The sequence below is a fragment of the Geotrypetes seraphini genome, chromosome 2 (assembly GCF_902459505.1).
Source record: "Geotrypetes seraphini chromosome 2, aGeoSer1.1, whole genome shotgun sequence".
NCBI lineage: Eukaryota > Metazoa > Chordata > Amphibia > Gymnophiona > Dermophiidae > Geotrypetes > Geotrypetes seraphini.
The window spans coordinates 453452989-453474506 of record NC_047085.1 but is presented as its reverse complement, the minus strand read 5'-3'; the positions used below and the strand labels follow the sequence as shown (position 1 = coordinate 453474506).

The window sequence follows — 21518 nt, the reverse complement described above, 5'->3', positions numbered from 1 at the left end:
GGCACTTGAGGCACTTACTGTGTGGGACCATAACAGAAATCGCAGGCTGACACTGGCTACACTTCTTGAAGCCTGTTGTTGGCCGGGACATAGGATGAAAAACAGCCACTGCAAGGTCGAAGCCCCTGGGCTGCGGCCGAGCAGTCTGCCCCGGTAGCCGAACAGAAGAAATAATTTTTTTTTTAACGAGAAATAAAAGAATAAACTAAATACAGCAATTCGTGAAGAAAAATAACACAAACTGCGGTGAGAGAAGGCACAAAGTAAGTTGAACGCAGAGAGTCAAAGAGGGACTTCTCGGCTCCGCAGAAAACTGAGAACTGAGGAGATGCGCCCTGTGCTGGGTGGGAAGGCACTTGCACATGCGCAGTGCGGCTGAATCAAAACTTCTAGTTTCTACATGCAAGTCTGCTTGCGAGGCTTCCACATCGGGGCTCCATTGATGACGTCTCTCATATGTGAGAATAGGCTGCCTCCTTGTCCTGGGATAATGGATGGGATGTACCAAAGAAGTCTCCATCATGAGTGGAACCCCTAAAGGGCTGCCACAAAAACATGCTCACCGAACACTGCGTTCTGATGCACATTAACATCCACACAGTAATTGCGAACAAGAAATGGAGAGAAGACTAAACCATAGCTTTACAGATATCCACCGGAGGTACAAGAGAAGACTCAGCCCAAGAGGCTTCCTGACCCCCAAGTGGAATGAGCTTTGAGAAAATCAGGAACAGGTTTCTTCCGAAGAAGGTATGCCAAAGTGATAGCCTTCTTGATCTAGTGGGTCCTCGCAAGAGGGACGGTGCTTCTAAAGCTACGATTGCGTGCTGGAAAGACAAAATGACAATCCGACTGACAAAACTCCTGGATCTGCACAAAGGACCCTACGGCAATTTGTGCAACTGCCTCTGCTCCAATGAGCCTTCCCGACTATCCAAGACCAGAAATGCAGCGGACTGGATAACATGAAAAAGAGATGACCTTAGGAAGAAAGGAAGGAACCGGCAGCAGAAACCTGATTAAGTGGTTTAAAAAATCTTTTAATAAACTTGAAACTTGACCTTCTCCCTAGAGAACTCCAAGAAGGAAGGCCTACACGAAAAGGCCTGTAGTTCAGAAACGCGTCTTGCAGAAGTAATGGCCACCAGAAACAATGCCTTAAGAGTAAGGTCCTTCAATATGTAGGAGCTGAGAGGCTCAAAAGGAGGACGAACGAGCACAGAAATAACCAGATTGAGATCTCAAGCTAGAACCGAAGGATGAACAGAAGACCAGAGCAATTTCATCACTCTCAAGAAACGAATCATATCCAGAGAAGAGGCCAAATGCTGACCGTGCAACAGACCGTGAAAGGAGGAAAAGGTCGCAACCTGCACCCTAAATGAGGACCAGATAAAGCCCAGGCCATCTTGCAAAAACTCCAAGATGTGAGACAAAGATGTGCAAAGGGGAACCACGTCATGAGTGGAACATCACTCTTCAAAGAGAAGCCAAATGCTTATATAGTTCAAGTTTCAAATTTATTAAAAATTTGATTAATTGCTTATTCAAAATTCTAAGCGATGTACAAAAAGTAAAATTACAAATTTCTGGGGGAGACAAAACAAACAAATATGACTAACCTGACAGAACATACTAAACAGAAGGAAAAAACGGGGAAAGAAATACAAATTGTTGATAGTAAATAAGACAAATAAGGAAAAAACAACAGGAAGGGTAAAAGCAGTAGACTTAAAATAAGTCAGAAAATAAGATTCATTAGAGGCTCCTAATCTAGCTCTCTAGCAGTCAAATGCATCTTTAAAAAGAAAGCATTTTAACTTACTCTTGAATCTGTCAAGGTTGCGTTCTTCCCTTAAATGAATGGTGAAGGAATTCCATGTTTGGGGAGCTGTGAAGGAGATGAATTGCTGCCGTGTATTAATATTTTTGAGAGAGGGAACAATTAATAAATGTTGGTCGCTAGACCTAATTAATCTTGCTGGAGTGTAGTGAATCAAGAGTCTATGAATGAAGGCAGGAGTTTTATAAAGAAGGGACTTGAGAGTTAGTAAACATATTTTATATGTTATGCGGTGAGCAACTGGAAGCCAATGTGCTTTCTTAAGGAAGGGCAACACATGGTCAAATTTCTTGGCTTTTGTAATAAGTTTAATTGAGGCATTTTTAATAATCTGTAGACGTAGTGTTTCCTTTTGGGCTATTCCTTTAAAAAGAACATTACAATAGTCAATTTTTGAAATTACCAGTGAGTGAATTAATATGTTAAGTGACTTGGCACATAAGAATTTTGAAACAGAACGAGTTTGACGTAGTCTGAAGAAAATTGATTTGACAATGCTACTAATGTGGTCGTGATAGGTTAGTTTTTGATCAAATATAACCCCTAGGATCTTGATATTACTGATCGACTGTAGTATGATACCCTCAATAGTGATTGGAAAATTGAGTTTAAGACTGTCTTTCCAAGGGAAGAGCATAACATTTGATTTATTAACATTGAGAGCTAATCTATTAGCATCAAGTCATTGATTAATTTGTTTGAGTCTCATATTGATTGCTGTTGTTTCAAGAGGGTTATTGATGTCCAATGGGAGCAAAAGCTGAATATCGTCAGCATAAGCGAATACGTTAAAACCGATGGATTGGCAGAGAGTCATAAGGGTGCAAGAAAAATATTAAACAAAAGTGGCGAGAATACCATAGGGAATATCATGGGTTGTTGAGAAACTTTCTGAGGTAGTGTTGTTGAAAGACACAGTCGAGAAACAATTAGTGAAATAGGATCTAAACCAAGAGAGGACCTGATCCATAATGCCAATAGTCTGTAGTCTATCCAAAAAAAGGTTATGGTCAATTGGGTCGAAGGCAGATGAAAGATCAATAGAAATTAAAAGAACAGATTTATGGTGATCCAGGTAGTAGAGTATGGAGGTAGACATGCCGATTAATGAGTGTTCCGTTGAGTGATGCTGCCTGAAGCCTGTTTGATTTGGATGTAGGATGTTGGTATATAGTTCCGAAAGGTAGAAAGTCTTCGAGAGCCCTTGAGGGTGGAGATCACCTTATCTAAATAGCCTTTCTTACTTTGGTGCTCCCTTTCAAGAGCCAAGCCGTAAGACAAAAGGTACCTGGATTGAACATGGGAATGGGATCTAAGTCAGAAATTCAGGCGAGAGGCAGAGGAGGAGCATCTGCCATGAGAAGATGAACCTGATTTGTGTAACACAGGCACCTGAGCCATCTGGAGCCACCAAGATCACGTGGCCTGCGTGCTGAGCAGTGTGAAGAACAACTCTGCCAATCAGTGGTCACAAAGGAAAGACATACAGCAGGCCGTCTGTAGGCCAAGCCTGTATCAGAGCATCCAGCCCCTCGGATATTACACACTTCAGGCAATCATTCCTGGATTTCCATACACTCTAGTAGCACAGACAAACCTTCCACTTCTTTCATTACCCAGTATGAGCTGGAAGCTCCTGCAGTGAGTTCCTGCTGCCTTCCAGCCTCTGCTGTACCCCCGTCTGCAGCTCCCTCTGCACTCTCCTGCTCATGATACCTAATCTTATCTTTAAGCAGCTGAAAACCCTGCCCCCTAAGCAAGGGCGGGGAAAAAAGTAAAAGACTCTCAAGTATACTGAACAGGCTTCAAACCCCTGCTTCTAGCAGATCTAGATATCTGGAGACGGGAGTGGTTCCCGGGGATTGGAAGAGAGCGGATGTGGTCCCTATTCACAAAAGTGGTCACAGGGATGATGCAGGAAACTATAGGCTGGTGAGCCTCACTTCGGATGTTGGAAAAATAATGGAAGTGTTGCTGAAAGAAAGGAAAGTGTACTTCATTGAATCTAATGGGTTACAGGATCCGAGGCAACATGGCTTTACAAAAGGTAAATCGTGCCAAACGAACCTGATTTAATTTTTTGATTGGATGACCAGAGAACTGGATCGAGAACATATGCTAGATGTAATTTACTTAGATTTCAGCAAAGCCTTTGATAAGGTTCCTCATAGGAGGCTCTTGAACAAACTTGAAGGGCTGAAGTTAGGACCCAAAGTGGTGAACAGGGTTAGAAACTGGCTGTCGGACAGACGCCAGAGGGTGATGGTTAATGGAAGTCGCTCGGAGGAAGGAAAAGTGAGTAGTGGAGTCCCTCAAGGTTCTGTGCTGGTGCCGATCTTGTTCAATATGTTTGTGAGTGACACTGCTGAAGAGTAAGAACTGGGGTGTCAAAGTCCTTCCTCGAGGGCTGCAATCCAGTCGGGTTTTCAGGATTTCCCCAATGAATATGCAAGAGATTTATTAGCATACAATAAAAGCAGTGCATGCAAATACCGTATTTTCACGCATATAACGCGCGCGTTATACGCGTTTTTACCTACCGCGCATACCCCTCGCGCGTTATATGCGTGAGCGCGGTATACAAAAGTTTTAAAACATAGTTCCCACCCCCGCCCGACGCCCGATTCACCCCCCCAGCAGGACCGCTCGCACCCCCACCCCGAACGACCGCTCGCACGCGTTCCCACCCGCACCCGCATCCACGATCGGAGCAAGAGGGAGCCCAAGCCCTCTTGCCCGGCCGACTCCCCGACGTCCGATACATCCCCCCCCCCCCGGCAGGACCACTCGCACCCCCACCCCGAAGGACCGCCGACTTCCCGACAATATCGGGCCAGAAGGGAGCCCAAACCCTCCTGGCCACGGCGACCCCCTAACCCCACCCCGCACTACATTACGGGCAGGAGGGATCCCAGGCCCTCCTGCCCTCGACGCAAACCCCCCTCCCTCCAATGACCCGCCCCCCCCCAAGAACCTCCGACCGCCCCCCCAGCCGACCCGCGACCCCCCTGGCGATCCCCACGACCCCCCCCCCCCCCCTTCCCCGTACCTTTGGTAGTTGGGCCAGAAGGGAGCCCAAACCCTCCTGGCCACGGCGACCCCCCAACCCCACCCCGCACTACATTACGGGCAGGAGGGATCCCAGGCCCTCCTGCCCTCGACGCAAACCCCCCTCCCCCCCAATGACCGCCCCCCCCAAGAACCTCCGACCGCCCCCCAGCCGACCCGCGATCCCCCTGGCGACCCGAACTAGGGGGCGCATCTCCTGAGAGGATCCTCAGTTCAGATACCTAGCCAAGAAGCCAACCAGGGGAGGTGGGAGGGTTGTGGGAATATCTGCCTGCTGTCCCTGGATAACAACTGTTACGGTAAGTAACTGTGCTTTATCCCAGGACAAGCAGGCAGCATATTCCCACACATGGGTGACCTCCAAGCTAAATAGAAAGGGATGGAGGGAAGTTGGCATATTACGAAAAAAGATTTTGCAAAACAGATTGGCCAAAATGGCCATCCCTCCTGGATAAGGTATCCAGACAATAATGAGAGGTGAAAGTATGAACCGAGGACCAAGTGGCAGCCTTGCAGATTTCCTCAATAGGAGTTGATCGGAGGAAAGCTACAGACGCCGCCATAGCTCTAACTTTGTGGCCCGTCACTCGACCTTGCAAGGAAAGACCAGCCTGAGCATAGCAGAATGAAATGCAAGCAGCCATCCAGTTGGAGATTGTGCGTTTTGATATAGGACGTCCCAACCTGTTCGGATCAAAAGATATGAAAAGTTGAGGAGATGTTCTGTGAAGTTGAGTGCGTTGAAGGTAGAAAGCCAAAGCACGTTTACAGTCCAATGTATGAAGAGCCGCCTCTCCTGGATGAGAATGAGGCTTTGGAAAAAATACAGGCAGAACAATAGACTGATTGATATGAAACTCTGAAACAACTTTAGGTAAGAATTTAGGATGAGTACGTAGAACAACCTTGTCATGGTGAAAAACTGTGAAAGGTGGATCAGCCACTAGCGCTTGTAACTCACTGACACGTCGAGCAGAAGTGAGGGCGAGCAGGAAAACAGTTTTCCAAGTGAGATACTTGAGATGAGCTTTGTCAAGTGGTTCAAAAGGAGATTTCATAAGTTGAGCTAAAACAACATTGAGATCCCAAACCACAGGAGGTGGTTTAATAGGAGGATGGAGATTGAGAAGTCCTTTCATAAAACGAAAAATCATAGGATGTGCAGAAAGGGATTTTCCATCCAAAGGCTGATGAAAAGCAGCTATAGCACTAAGGTGGACTCGGATAGATGTAGTCTGAAGTCCAGATTGTGATAAATGAAGTAAATAGTCCAGAATTGATGTCAAGGAAGCAGATCTGGGAAGTAAATTATGTGTAGAACACCAAGCAGAGAATCTTGTCCACTTTTGACCATAACATTGTCTAGTTGATGGTTTTCTGGAAGCAAGTAAAATATCTTGAACAGACGGAGAAAATTGAGAAAAGTCTGTTATATAGAAAGGTACCAAGCTGTCAAATGTAGAGACTGTAGATTGGGATGAAGCAAAGATCCTTGATTCTGCGTGAGTAGAGAAGGAAATATTGGAAGAAGTAGAGGCTCCCTGGTGCTGAGTTGAAGTAGAAGGGAGAACCAAGGTTGCCTGGGCCACCGAGGAGCTATCAGAATCATGGTGGCCCGGTCTGATTTCAACTTGACTAGAGTCTTGAGAATCAGAGGAAACGGAGGAAAAGCATAAAGGAATTGATTCCTCCAGTCCAGTAGAAACGCATCCGCTTCGAGACGCTGAGGAGTATAGATGCGGGAGCAAAATTGAGGCAGTTTGAAGTTGAGAGGTGACGCAAACAGATCTATCTGTGGAGTCCCCCAACGAGCAAAAATTTGGCGAAGAGTAGGAGAATTGATTGTCCATTCGTGAGGTTGTAGAAGACGACTCAATTTGTCCGCCAAACAATTTTGTTGACCCTGAATATAAACCGCTCTGAGGAAGATGTTGTGAAGAATCGCCCAATGCCACAATTTCAGAGCTTCTTGACAGAGGGAGTGAGATCCCGTCCCTCCCTGTTTGTTGACATAATACATGGCTACTTGGTTGTCGGTATGTACTAGAATCACCATGTCGTGAAGTAGATGCTGAAAAGCTTTGAGAGCATAGAATATCGCTCTGAGTTCCAACAGATTTATAGGACACCGCCGGTCCGCTTGGGTCCAGAGCCCTTGAGTGCAAAGACCGTCCACATGAGCTCCCCATGCATACATTGACGAGTCGGTTGTGAGGACCTTCTGATGAGGAAGAGGATAAAACAGTAAACCTCTTGAAAGATTCAAAGAGAGCATCCACCAGCGGAGAGACTTCTTTAATGAAGGCGTGATGGAAATTAGTCGAGTTGGTGGATCCACTGATTGTTGCCATTGAGATGCCAGTGTCCATTGAGGAATGCGAAGGTGAAGTCTGGCAAAAGGAACCACATGAACTGTAGAAGCCATGTGACCGAGCAGAACCATCATTTTCCTTGCTGGAACAGAGGAAAGTTGGCAGAATTGTTGAGACAGTTGAAGGAGTGCATCCTGGCGTGGTTGTGGAAGATATGCTCTCAGATTGATAGTGTCCAGAGTAGCTCCTATGAACTGGAGGGACTGAGAAGGAGTCAGCTGAGATTTGGGAAAATTGATGTGAAATCCCAAACTTTGCAGAAAAAGAATAGTCTGTTGGGTCGCTGCAATAACCTCTGAAAAAGAGGGAGCCTTGATGAGCCAGTCGTCTAGGTATGGAAATACTTGAAGACCCTGGTTGCGAAGAGCTGCAGCTACAACCACTAGGCATTTGGTGAAAACTCTGGGGGAAGAAGCCAGTCCGAAGGGGAGAACTCTGTACTGAAGATGAAGATTTCCTACCTGGAATCTGAGATACTTGCGAAAGTCTGGATGAATAGGGATATGAGTATAGGCCTCTTTGAGATCGAGAGAGCACATCCAATCCCCTTGATCCATCAAGGAATATAGAGTTGGCAGAGTGAGCATTCGAAATTTCTCTTTGACTAGATATTTGTTGAGAGCTCTGAGATCCAAAATCGGTCGCAAATCCCCCGTCTTTTTGGGAACTAGAAAATAACGGGAATAAAATCCCAAGTTCCTTTGTGGAAGAGGAACTTCCTCCACTGCTCGCAGGAGAAGAAGAGCTCGAGCTTCTTGAAGAAGAAGGGGAAAATGCGACTGATTTGAAAGACACTCTCTTGGATGGCGATCTGGAGGTGCCTGAAGGAGTCGAAGAGAGTATCCCTCTCGTATGATGGTAAGTACCCAGAGGTCTGAAGTAATGAGCTCCCATTGGTGATAAAAAGTGGACAGGCGACCTCCTATGGGGAGAGGAGAATTTGGAAACAGAGAAATTTGAATGCTCAGGTCGAGATTGTCAAAAAGACTGAGCAGGCTTGGTGGCAGCAGGAGTCTGAGATTTTTGTTGCCTTTGTTGTGGAGGAGGCCGACGAGCAGGAGGTCTAGAAAAAGCAGGAGTTGTTTTCTGCGGATAGCGACGTGGAGTTTGTTTGAAACCTCTAGTTGGTACAGGTTTAGGTTTTGGACGAATGAGGGAAGCAAAAGAGCGCTCATGTTCTGAAAGACGCTTTGTAGCTGCCTCAATAGAGTCATCGAATAATTCATTTCCTTGACAAGGAAGATTAGCCAATCTATCCTGAAGGTTAGGATCCATGTCCACTATCCGTAACCATGCTAATCTACGCATGGCTACTGCAAATGCCGATACTCTAGATGAGAGTTCAAAGGCATCATAAGAAGCTTGTAGCATGAAAAGTCTCAACTGAGAAAGAGTCTTAAGGATATTTTTAAATTCTGATAGGCGATTGGTAGAGATGTCCGGGTAAAATGAAGATAAAATCTTTAAAAAATGGTTGAAGTAGGACGTAAATATGTAATTATAATTAAGAACTCTATTTGCCATCATAGAGTTCTGGTATAAACGACGTCCAAACTTATCCATGGTACGGCCTTCCCTACCAGGAGGAACCGAAGCATAGATTTTGGAGGGATGTGCTTTCTTCAATGATGATTCTACAACTAGAGATTGATGAGAAAGTTGAGACTTTTCATATCCTTTACAGGGGACCGTTCTATAACGAGATTCTAATTTTGATGGGATAGCAGTGATAGAATAAGGAGTTTCCATATTGCGAGTGAAGGTCTGCTGTAGAACAGGAGTCATAGGTAATCTGAGTGACTCTTTTGGAGGATGGGGAAGCTCCATATCCGCTAAGTATTCAGGAGTATATTTTGAGTCTGAATGAAGGTCTATCTTGAGAGCTTGACCCATGTCAAAGATAAATTTGGCAAAAGAAATTGATTTTGGATCAGATGTTTCCTCAGGAGAACCACTGCGAGATTTATGTTGAACTGAGTAGGATGGAGAAGCCTCTCTAGAATATGGTGAAAGGTCTGATTCCAGACGCAGAGTGACCGAAGAAGCTGCACTGTGAGTTGGAGTAAGAGAATGCTTTCTTTTCAAACTCCTGGAAGGAGAAGTAGCAGGTGTACGTGTTACAGAATGAGTCGAGGTATGTGTAGGACTATCTCGACGGACTGGCTTCGACGGTGTTCTGGATCGAGAAGGGCTTCGAGTCGAGGCTCGTCGAGATCCATGCTTCGACTTTGACTTCGAAGAACAAGGTAAAGAAGCCTCGGTATCCAAATTCGAAGACTCCCTCCGAAGCTTAGAAGGAACAGGTCTTGAATGCTTCGATCGATGCTTCGGAGGAGGTGAGCCCGGAGAAGACTCTGATGAAGAAATGTTCTTCGGTGTCCGGGATCGGCCTCGGGAGACTGGAAGCTCTGGTTGAGTAACAGGCTGATCAGTCCGAGGCAAGGTCGAGGACGGGACCAATTGAGCTACCAAGGAGGAAATCTGAGTTGTGAGTATAGATTTCAACATGTCCTCTAGCATCGGCACCGAGACAGAAGATTCTGACCTCGTAGGTGCAGCAGTACGCTCCGAAGAGGGCGACCTCGAAGGTGAGTATTCCCTTATCTTGGAGGTACGCTTCGAAGGTGGACGTGCCGAGGACTCTGGTGGCTTCTTGGATACGGCACCTGAAAGGGAACTCGGAGACTTACCCCCCGTAGAAGACTTCGTGGATGGCGTCGTCTTCGAGGCAACCGAGGCAGAATAGGTCGAGGCCTTCGAGACCGAAACTCCAGCCGGAGTCTGGGTCAAGGCCTTCGAGACCACAGGTGTCGAGGTCGTCGGAGTCGAAGCCTTCGAGACCGGAGCAGCCGCTACGGTCGAGGCCGGATCCGAAGATTGCTCCATGCCAAAAAGTTGAAAAAATTGAGCACAACGTCGTCGAAAGGCCCGTGGAGTAAGGGTGAAGCAGCGATGACAATCTTCTGGAGAATGAGAAGAACCCAGGCACTGTAAACAACGGCAGTGGGGATCGGTGACAGAAATCACCCGATTACACTGTCGACAACGTTTAAACCCGGTAAGAGGCCGGGACATGGAAAAAATAAAGTCCGTGTCGAACGAAGGAGCCTAGGCCTAGGCCCAAAGCTCGACGGCCGAACAAAAAAAGAAAAACAATATTTTTTTATTTTTTTTTATGAAAAGAAAAAGAAAGGAATAAAAAAACAAGCACAGCGACCGACTTTAAGAAAGAAACAGCCGCGGTGATGAGAAGGCAATTGCTGCAGAGAAAGAGAACGTGTCTTCTTGTCTCCGCGGAATTAAACGAACTGAGGATCATCTCAGGAGATGCGCCCCCTAGTTCGGGCGGGAAGGCACGCGCGCAGGTGCGGTGCAGTGCTCGAAAGTTCGAGATCTTCAAGCAAGTTTGCTTTCGAGGCTGTCCGCTGCGGGGCTCCGTCGGTGACGTCACCCATGTGTGGGAATATGCTGCCTGCTTGTCCTGGGATAAAACAGCTTCTGCCAAATCAAAAAGAATATAGAGAAGATTTTCCTTAATATAACAGAAAAGAAAAAGAAAAACAAGGAACAGCAGAAAAGACAAATTTAAGGGACCTTCTAAACTAAAACTTAACCTTATATACCAGGTCTTCAACCAAAGGAAGCTTGACGCGGTTAACAATAAATTAAAAAAATAAAGTACACTGAAATACAAGAGTTAGTTTTCAAAATGTTTAGCGAATAAAAAAGTTTTTAGAAGTTTACGGAAGAGTTGGAAGGAACTGGGACACCTCAAAATTGGGGGAAGTTCATTCCATAGTTTGGGGAAATTTAAACGCCAGAAAGCTGCTAAAATTCTTAACTCCTTGAATTCCTTTCCTAGAAGGAAGAGAAAGTTTAAATTAATGAATGCCTCTCGCATATGAAAATCTATAAACATTCCATAGCAGAGGAGCAAAGATACCATGTAAAATCTTAAAAACAATACATAAACACTTAAACTGAATTCTAAAATAAACCGGGAGCCAATGGAAAAGAAAAGCAAAGGAGTCACTTGGTCGAATTTGCTCTTTCCATAGATCAACTTCGCGGCGGTATTCTGAATCAATTGTAGTCTTTGAAGGCAGTTCTTAGTGATGCAAAGATAAATGGCGTTACAATAATCTAACCGGGATAATATAATAGATTGACCAAAACAGAAAAATGACATTGATAGAAAAGAGATCTGACCTTCCTCAACATTCGTAAGCTGAAAAAACATTTCTTAACCAGAGAGTTAATAAGAGCTACTGTTGAACACTGTTCTGTAGATGAAAAATGACAGACAGGGCTTCACTGAGGACAGCTTGTCCTCAGTGAAGCTCTGTGTATGAAGCCTGCAATGTTATTCTAACCAATAAGCTGGTAAGTTGGTACATTCTTTATATAGTACTAGTGTTTAAACCTGTTACATTAACGGGTGCTAGAGTAGATGTCTGTCTGTTTGGGGTTTTTTTCTTTGTCTCTCTCTCCTTGGACGCTGTCTGTCTGTCATTCTTTCTGTCTGTCTGTCTCTCTGGCCCGCTGCCTGCCTGTATTTCTCTGTTGTGCCATGCATGCCTGTGTCTCCGTGGCCCCCTTCTGTTTCCCCCCTCCCAGAGCAAAGCATGATTGCTGTCTGCCCCCCAGCACACCCCTCCACCCAAAGCTGCCCCCTTTCCCTCTTCCCCTGGCTCCCTGTTGTGCCATGCCTGCCTGCTCCATGGCCCCCTTCTGTCCCCTCCTTCCCAGAACAAAGCATGATTTCTGTCTGGCCCCCAGCACACCCCTCCCCTCAAAGCAGCCCCCTTTCCCTCTCTCTCTTTTTTTTTTTTTTACTTTAAAGTTGCTCTCTGTTCTCATGATAAACACCTATTTGCGTAGGACAAATCTCAGGCAGGGGCTTTAGGGTTCGCAGCAGCAGTGGCATTATAGGAACAAATCGGAGGAGCCCAGAAGTTTTTCCACACACACCCCTCACCTTTCACCAAGCAGATGTCCGTTTCGTCGCTGTCCCGGCACAGCGCGCGCACAACCAGTGACATGGTGCTGTCCTCATGCAGACCCTCCACCCGTGCACTCCTCTCATCATACATGATCACCGCCGCGTAGTGGCCAGCGAGCAGCTGGCCCCATTCTTCCTCCTGCGTGGGCAGGATCTGCTCCAGGCTCCCTTAGTTTTTTGCCAGAGTTATTTTTGAGTTTAAAGTTGCTGCAGCAGCTCCTCTCACGATCCCCACCTGCATCGGAAGCCTTCTCCAACGTAGGTGCGGCTCGTGAGGGGAGCCGCCGCCGCGGCTTTAAACTTAATAATAACTTCAGCCAGGGAGTGTAAGGGAGCCGGACAGACGCGCACATGCACACTCCTACCTGCCACGGACCTATGGATCACGCAGGTAGGAGTGCGCATGCACGCTTAGGGTTTTAATTTATAAGATTCTATGATGACATTACCCCACAAATGGAATTATATGTATCATCTTGATGGTAGTCTACTTTCTTACCCCCCTTATGAAACAGAAATTGAGAATTTTCTTATTAAAAGAGGTTGCAAGAGGGGAGCCTGGTCATATTTGCCGAGCTGCAACGGACTTTTGACCTACAGGCTAATGATCTCTTCGCCTATTACCAGATCCGTCACTATGTTCAGTCCCTCCCAGTGGCTGCCCTTACTGAAGTCTGCAGGGAGGCGCTTTCGGAACTCTTCAGCCTTTCAACCCAATAGAGGATTCCTCTACGATTTCATATTGTGGGGATCCGGGATTGCCAACCAAGTACGAATCTGGATATATTAGCGACAGCGTGGGCTGAGGACTTGCATTGCCAGTTGACTGCTCAACAGTTACAACGGGTCCTGAAGAACATTCAGAAGGTATCACCCAATATTACTCACTGGGAAATGCAATTGAAAATTGTTTTTAGATTTTACATTCCACCGGAACGTGCAGCCCGGATGGGGATTACTGCGTCGCATTCTTGCCTGAAATGCAATCAGGCTCATGCATCTTTGAGTCACATGTTTTGGGCCTGCCCCGCAATCCAACAGTTTTGGAGACATCTTGGCCTATATACCACATGGCTTTGGGGAAGGCGATGGCTTCCCCAACCGAGGGCGTTATTTGGATTTTATAATATAGCCTCGCCTAAACCCAGGGGAATGTCAGCATTTATCTCCAGAGCCCTTTTGATGGGAAAAAAAGCCATCCTCACCAACTGGCTCTCCCGTGATCCCCCGTCATATGCACAATGGAGATCCCTAATGATAGTGCACGCAACATTGGAGACACATGGTGGGAGACTTGACTCTTGGCCCGGGTCGCAAATTTTGTCAGGTGTGGGAGCACTTCTGGCAGGACCTCACACCGCATGCTCGCAGTAGACTTTTGAATCTTTAAGATTTTATTCCCACTCTCAGCTGTTGGACTGGCCATGGATTCTTAGGGAGGGGAGGGGGGATGGGAGGGGAACTGATTATATTGTTGAAAATGTTATTTCCTGAATGGTACTACTGTTTGTATTTGCTTCTTACTGCTGGAATAATAAAAATCATTTAAATATAAAAGAGGTTGCAAACAGATCTATCACTGGCATTATCCCACTCGTGAACTATTTTACCTGACACTTCCCTGTCCACTGAGCCATTCTTGAGGATCTAAGATCCAACAGTCTTTCAACCAAGACATTCACTTTTCATTTCCATAGGTAGTTTCTAATTTTAGTTTTCTAGTTTTATTAGGATTTTATATACCGCCTATCGAGGTTATCTAAGCGGTTTTTACAATCAGGTACTCAAGCATTTTCCCTCTCTGTCCCGGTGGGCTCACAATCTATCTAACGTACCTGGGGCTATGGAGGACTGAGTGACTTGCCCAGGGTCACAAGGAGCAGCGCGGGGTAGCACATTATAAGTAGTACAAACAAAAACAGAAGAACAGGAGTCCTCCGTGAAAATACAGCACACCAAGATTTCTGTTTGGTATTGAGTTTAAGGCTAAAAATATTCTAAGTGACTATTAAAGTAAAAAATTTATACTGGTATTTCATCATTGTTTTGAGTGCTGAAGTATGATTATTAAATCTAGTGTAATGAAGAATGAAGAATTTTTTCTCAATTAACACTTGAAGTGACCAAATTACAAATAAGCATAGATTAACCTCTCCATTCATGGGAAATACCCATTAATGTTAGTAATATATAGATCAAAAGAATACTAACCTGTACAGTCTGGATTTGTGGAGACTGAATAACAGATGGCTGTGTTGGCTGGATTACTCCCTGGACCTGCACAGTTTGGCCAGAAGGCAACTGTACTACTGTCATAGCTGGAGATCCAACTCCTGCCGTGTTCCCAGCTACAGAAACCTGTTAATTATTAGGATGGCAAAATCAATCTAAAACATAGTAATGTCAACAAAATGAACAAAATTCATAAGCAATATGTAAAGCTATACAGGAAAACAAAAAATAAAATTTCATTATAGTATTCATTAATTTCATTTTTTGAATTTATACTGTCTTCCTGGTTTTATAAAGCCACCCAAAGCAGTGTATATCACAGAACAAAAATACAGTATAAACATATATATACTATAGAAACAAGCCCAATCACCTCAAAGAATTAAAAATTTATAAAAGGGGTGGAGGGACACCTATCCTACACCACAAATCATGAACAAAATTATACGAAACCATCAAAAGTAAAGAGTAGCACAACTAAGACCATGACAGACTATCACTACTCTTATCACTATTCTTGCAGAAGTTTTGTGTTTGGGACTGCTGAAGTTTTGTGTTTGGGAATTTGATTTAGATTTTCCTTCTAAGATTTAATGAATGGAGTGAAAATTAAACCTAAACCTAACCTGATTAGTTTTAAAGAGGATGTAGGAGGAGGGAGACAAATCAAAGAACTTGTAGACATGTACAGTACAGTCTCAATTATCTGTCTTTTACTAATCTGACCATTCAGCATATCCAATAGATCTTCCCCACCACTGAAGACGTCATCTTGTCACCATTAAGAAGTGTGTGGCTTCTCTTCCTATTTTCCAGCTTCCCACATTGTAAGGAAGTCATATTTTGACGAGCTGAGATCATGCTTTTCTAGTATGTATGTGCAATAATTTTTGGACCTGGAACCCCACTTTTTCAGCCAGGGAACCATATTTAATCTGAGATGCCGCTTCTAATAATGTTTGTATGAGCACTGAATGAAGGTAAAGAAGTGCTGAAGAATGTGAAAATTAAAGATATTTTAAGCTGAGACCTTGCTTTTCAAACACAGCAGCAATTTTTGGACCTGACATGCTGCTGCTCTGCAAGGCAGCACTATTTGAACAGAGAGCTTGCTTATAAGAACATAAGAAGTTGCCTCCGCTGAGGCAGACAAGAGGTCCATCTCGCCCAGCGGTCCGCTCCCGCGGCAGCCCATCAGGCCCATTGCCTGAGCAATGGTCCCAGACTATCCCTATAACCTACCGCAACTACTACTATTTATTATTCCTGAAGATTTCTGCAGATACCTCTGGAGAGGAATTTTATAGTTCCGAGCCGGAGGGGTCTTCGGCTTAAGTCTCACCAGAGACGCGAAGGACCGTTCGTGTTCCGAGAGGCGCTTAGTGGCTGCCTCAATGGAATCATCAAGCATAAACTCGTTTCCCACGCAAGGGAGATTGGCGAGACAATCCTGGAGGTTCGGATCCATGTCCACAATCCTGAGCCAAGCGAGGCAATGCATGGCGATCGCAAAAGCCGTGACCCTCGAGGACAACTCGAAGGCGTCATAGGCCGCCTGAAACATATAGAGGCGGAGCTGGGAGACGGTCTCCTCGAGGAGACGAAACTCCTGACGCCGAGACTCCGGCACATCCTCCCGGAACGAACAGATGGCGTCCACACAGAACTGGAGGTAGGACGTGAAGATAAAGTTATAGCTGAGGACACGATTCACCATCATTGAGTTTTGATAAAGACGGCGACCAAATTTGTCCATCGTACAGCCCTCCCTGCCCGGAGGGACAGCAGCATAAACCTTCGAGGGGTTGGACTTCTTCAAGGAAGACTCAACCACCAAGGATTGGTAAGAAAGCTGAGAACTTTCAAATTCCTTAACCGGGATCATCCGGTAACGGGACTCCAACTTGGAGGGAATGGCCGTGACCGCATAGGGGGTCTCCAGGTACCGGAGAAATGTTTGCCGGAGAACCTGGTGCAAAGGCAAGCGCATCGCTTCATGGGGCTGATGATCAACACCCATTTCCGCCAGGAATTCCTGGGTATAACAGGACTCAGACTGGAGGTCCAGGTTCAAGGCTCTACCCATATCAGAGATGAAACGAGTAAAGGAGGAGTTTCGAGAAGAAGACTCACCCTCCTGAGGAGACCCCGAGCGAGATCTGGGGGCAGCTGAGAAAGAGGGAGAAATTTCCCTCGAATAGTAAGTCGGAACCTAGAAGTCCCGCGAATGGGAGACCGAAGAGGCTCGACTAAAGTGTCTGGGGGGCGTCGAGGAACGACCCCGAGCAAAATGGACCGGGAAAGACCCCGGGGTCCGAGGAAGCAGCTGGTGAAGCCTCGGAGAAGACGGGGCAAAGGAAAATTCCTCCATCAGTTTCGAAGAAGACCCTTTAGAGGCTGGCAGCCGCCTCGATGCGGAACATACACTAGAGTCCAACTCGAGGACAAGCGTGTGCCTGGAAGGTTTCGCGATCGGAGACCTGTCCCGAAGGGGCAGAGAAGATTGGGGCTTTTTAGGAGGGACAGCCGCGACATAGCAGCGGGGGAAAACCGGCCCCCAGACCTGGACCCCCGAAAAGTCACAGGTGACTCGGGGGAGGAAGAGTCACTCGAGGGAACCTGGCGAGTCTTGCGGGTAAGGCCTTGAGATAAGAGGGGACGCTCAGGCTGGTCAGACCGAGGCAGGGTCGAGACCGAGGTCAGAGGCATCGAAGTTGGGACCAGTTGGCTCACCACCAAGGAAAGCTGCGTGGTAAGTATAGCCTTAAGCATGTCCTCGAACATAGGCACCGAGACCAAAGGTGGTTGGGTCTTAGGTGCAGCAGTGCGCTCCTTCGGGGGTGAGGAAGAGTATACCCTATGTGAGGAGGCACGCTTAGAGTGATGTCTCGAAGATGCCAATGAGGCAGCACTGACATGAGACTCCGACGTAAGCTTCTTTGCCGGCACACCTGAGGAGGAAAGAGAAGACTTACCCGAGGCCGGAGTAGCAGGAGGAGCCGAGGCTGACGGGGACTTAGAGGCCAAGACACCCAATGAGGGAGCCGAGGCCGAGCTCGAGGCCTGTCCCGCAGGATCCATGGGGCCAAAGAGTTGGAGAATCTTTGCCACACTCCTATGAAGAGCCTGCAGTTGCAAAGTCGCACAACGGGGACACGACTCAGCACAGTGCTCTGCACCCAGGAACTCCACACACCAACGATGAAGGTCAGTGATGGAGATAACCCAGTTGCACTTAGTACAATTTTTAAACCCGGAACGAGGCCGGGACATAAAAAGGAAATACAGCCACAGCCCCGCGAGGCCAGGTGGCCAAAGTGAGACCATGAACCCGGTCAAAAATACACGAACCGAAAAAACGAAAAAGAAAGGAAAACAAGACTCTGGCACAGCGACTTGACTGAAACTAACCAAACAAGCTGCGCTGCAAGAGGGACAACAATATCGCGCGAAGCAAGGGAGCAGTGCTTCTGGCTCCACGGAAAACAGAGAACTGAGGCCACGCTAAGGAGACGCATGCCCTAGACTGGGTAGGAGGGGCACGCGCGCATGTGCGGGCCAATCGCAAGCTTGAAGGTCTTCAAGCAAGTTTGCTTGCGAAAACATCCAGTACGGGGCTCCGTCGGTGACGTCATCCACATGTAAAGAATATGCTGCCTGCTTGTCCTGGGATAAAAAGGGAGTACTAAAGGAGGACAAAGCCATCACCGACAAACTGAACACATTTTTTGCATCTGTATTTACAGAATAGGATATATCCAATATACCAGAAGCCAACAGCTATACACAGGAAATGAAGACGGGAAACCGACAGGGTCGACAGTCAGTCTAGAAGAGGTATGCAGGCAGATTAATAGGCTTAAAAACGATAAATCCCCGGGACCAGACAGCATCCATCCGAGGGTAATCAAGGAACTGAAAGCTGAACTGCTTCAACTAATAGCCAATCTGTCAATCAAATCGGGAAAGATTCTGGAAGACTGGAAAGTGGCAAATGTTATACCGATCTTCACGAAAGGTTCGAGGGGAGAACCGGGAAAATACAGACCAGTGAGTCTGACCTCGGTACCGGGAAAGATGGTAGAGATGTTGATAAAGGACCGCATCATTGATCACCTCGACAGACACAATCTGATGAGGACCAGCCAGAACAGCTTCAGCAAAGATCTTGCTTGACAAACTTACTGCACTTCTTCAAGGGAATAAACAGGCAGATAGACAAGGGTGACCCAGTCGACATTGTATATCTAGATTTTTAGAAAGCATTCGACAAGGTCCCACATAAATGACTACTTCAAAAAATTGCGAGCCATGGAATCGAGGGTAATATATTCATGTAGATTAAACACTGATTGGCGGATAGGAAGCATAGAGTGGGGGTAAATAGACAATACTCGGACTGGAAAAGCATCATGAGTGCAGTGCCGCAGGGTTTGGTCTTGGGCCCGTGCTCTTCAACATATTTATAAACGACCTGGAAATTGGTATGACAAGTGGTGATTAAATTTGCGGACAATACAAAGTTATTCAGAGTAGTAAGGACACAGAAGGATTGTGAAGACCTACAACGAGATATAAACATGCTCAAGGAATGGGCAGCGAAATGGAAAATGAGGTTCAACATCGATAAGTGCAAGGTAACAAAAATCATATGCACGAATACAGGATGTCCGGTGCTGTACTCGGAAAGAGACCCCAGGAAAGAGACTTGGGAGTACTTGTAGACAAGTTAATGAAGCCGTCTGCACAATGCGCAGCAGCGGCGAAAAGGGCGAAAAGAATGCTAGGAATGATTAAGAAGGGGATCACGAACAGATCAAAGGTTATCATGCCACTGTACCGGACCATGGTATGTCCCAACCTGAAATACTGCATCCAACACTGGTCGCCATACATGAAGGACACGGTACTACTTGAAAGGGTCCAGAGAAGAGCAACTAAAATGGTTAAGGGGCTGGAGGAGTTGCTGTACAGTGAGAGATTAGAGAAACTGGGCCTCTTCTCCCTTGAAAAGAGGAGACTGAGAGGGGACATGATCGAAACATTCAAAATAACGAAGGGAATAAACTTGGTAGAGAAAGAGAGATTGTTTACCCTCTCTAAGGAGGAGAGAAAAAGAGGGCACTCCCTAAAGTTAAAAGGGGATAGATTCCGTATAAACATAAGGAAGTTCTTCTTCACCCAGAGAGTGGTAGAAATCTAGAACGCTCTTCCAGAGGCTGTTATAGGAGAAAGCCCTCCAAGGATTCAAGACAAGGTTAGACAACTTCCTGCTGAAACAGAACGTACGCAGGTAAGGCTAGACTCAAATAGGGCCAAAGGGTAGCCGTGTGAGCGCACTGCTGGGCACGATGGACCACTGGTCTGACCCAGCAGCAGTAATTCTTATGTTCTAAACCTTTAAAAGGCAATTTGCTCAGCATAGCCTTGGATGAAGAATCACCTGACCACTGGTGAATCCATAACATTCTCCCTAGCAGAAACTGAATAAGCTCCCAGCTTAGCAAAAATTTTCAAAATATCATAGAGTGCGTCTGCCAAATAATTCACTCCAGAAACCAGGAAGTTGAGATCTCGAAGGACAAACATGCCTGGGCAACAAAGGAAGTGGCCGCTGCAGCTCGCACTCCCGTCACAGGGAAATCAAAAAGGCGCTTCATGACAAAATCTTGTCTTCAGTCCTGGACATCCTTCAGGACAACCTCTCCATCCGAGGACAAAGAGGTACATTTAGGGACCAGAGACACCGCCAAATCCACCCTCAGCAGGCTAGGCGCTTGGAAAATTCCAATGCCATGGTATACAATTTAGCCATGTTCCTAGTGCACTTCAGGGGACCCTCCGGGGCCTCCCAAACCTCCAAGAGCATTTCCGCCAGATCCACATGATCTGGAAATGCAGCGGAAAGCGGGAGCTTAGAACTCATGACAAAACACCCTGTCTGAACCGTGAAGTGTGAATCAAGTTTCAGTGCCTGAAAGGATTCAGAGATAAGATCAGGAAGGCTACTGGACTTAAAGAGCCTGCGTACCGTCTGATCCTCTCCCAGATCGCGGAAATCAGTGTTCTGGGAATCCCCAAGATTCGCTAGGCTAGCCACGTCAGCGGAACCCGCCGAAAAGCCATGTGACAGAAACGGCATAGAAATTGACGCAGGCACCAAGGCAATAGCGGGAAGTTGTCGCTGGCTTTCAGGCAGACCAGCAAAGGAGCAGATTGACATTCTGGAATCCAAAGGCTGAACAGACTGCCGCACCTGAGTCTGTGAGGGAGACACAAGCATAGCCCGCTTTCACATGAAAGCCTGACACATCATATCCACAAATTCCGGCGGAAAATAGTCCCTGGCAGCCAGAGCCAATCTATGGGACTCAGATGTGGAATGTTTTGAAGACTTATGAGACTTTTCTCCGGAACTGTGCTTGAATTTCGCGAAAGCACCCTCCTTGCCCAATTTTGGCATCCCAGATGCTGGAATCGCATCTCCTGCGGAATTGGATTAAAGCAGGGCCTCTCCGGAGGACAGTGCGGCATCCACGAACGGTTCATGCCCCTCACAGCCCATGGTGCACGGAATACACGGCTGCAAAACCACAGGCCGTCCACCGCATTTACGGCATGAATCCAAGCCATCCAGTCCTGAAGTGGCCATCTGTGAAGTTTGGAGCAAAAACGAAGCTTCTAAGACCAAAAAAATATAGTTTTAAAAACTTTAAAGAAAATACAAGATGGTCGCTGCAGGTGCCAATTTTGCCTGAAAAACACCCATTAAAAAATGCAGGAAAACATGGAAAACTATGAATTTAGGATTTTACAGGTGGGGGGGGGGGGGACCAGGGCATACAGGGAAACCACCCAAAACCCCGATTTGAGCACCCCCCCAAAAAAGTAAAAATCATCAAACTCTGTGACTCACAGACACCACAGAGACATGTGCTGCAATAAAAGTCTATGGAAGCCTGCAATACACAGTACAAGCAAGGAGATCAGTACCTCAGGA

The 21518-nt window shown here is 46.4% G+C and overlaps 1 protein-coding gene across 6 annotated transcripts in view; it reads right to left on the bottom strand.

The window, feature by feature from the left end:
• The window catches only part of CREM (cAMP responsive element modulator), a 225475-nt gene that overhangs the window by 140076 nt on the left and 63881 nt on the right, over positions 1–21518 (bottom strand). For all 6 annotated transcript variants that reach the window (XM_033931521.1, XM_033931524.1, XM_033931522.1 and 3 more), the window contains one exon: positions 14498–14644. In XM_033931521.1, coding sequence (XP_033787412.1) covers positions 14498–14644 — 147 coding nt within the window. The remainder of the gene's footprint in view (positions 1–14497; positions 14645–21518) is intronic.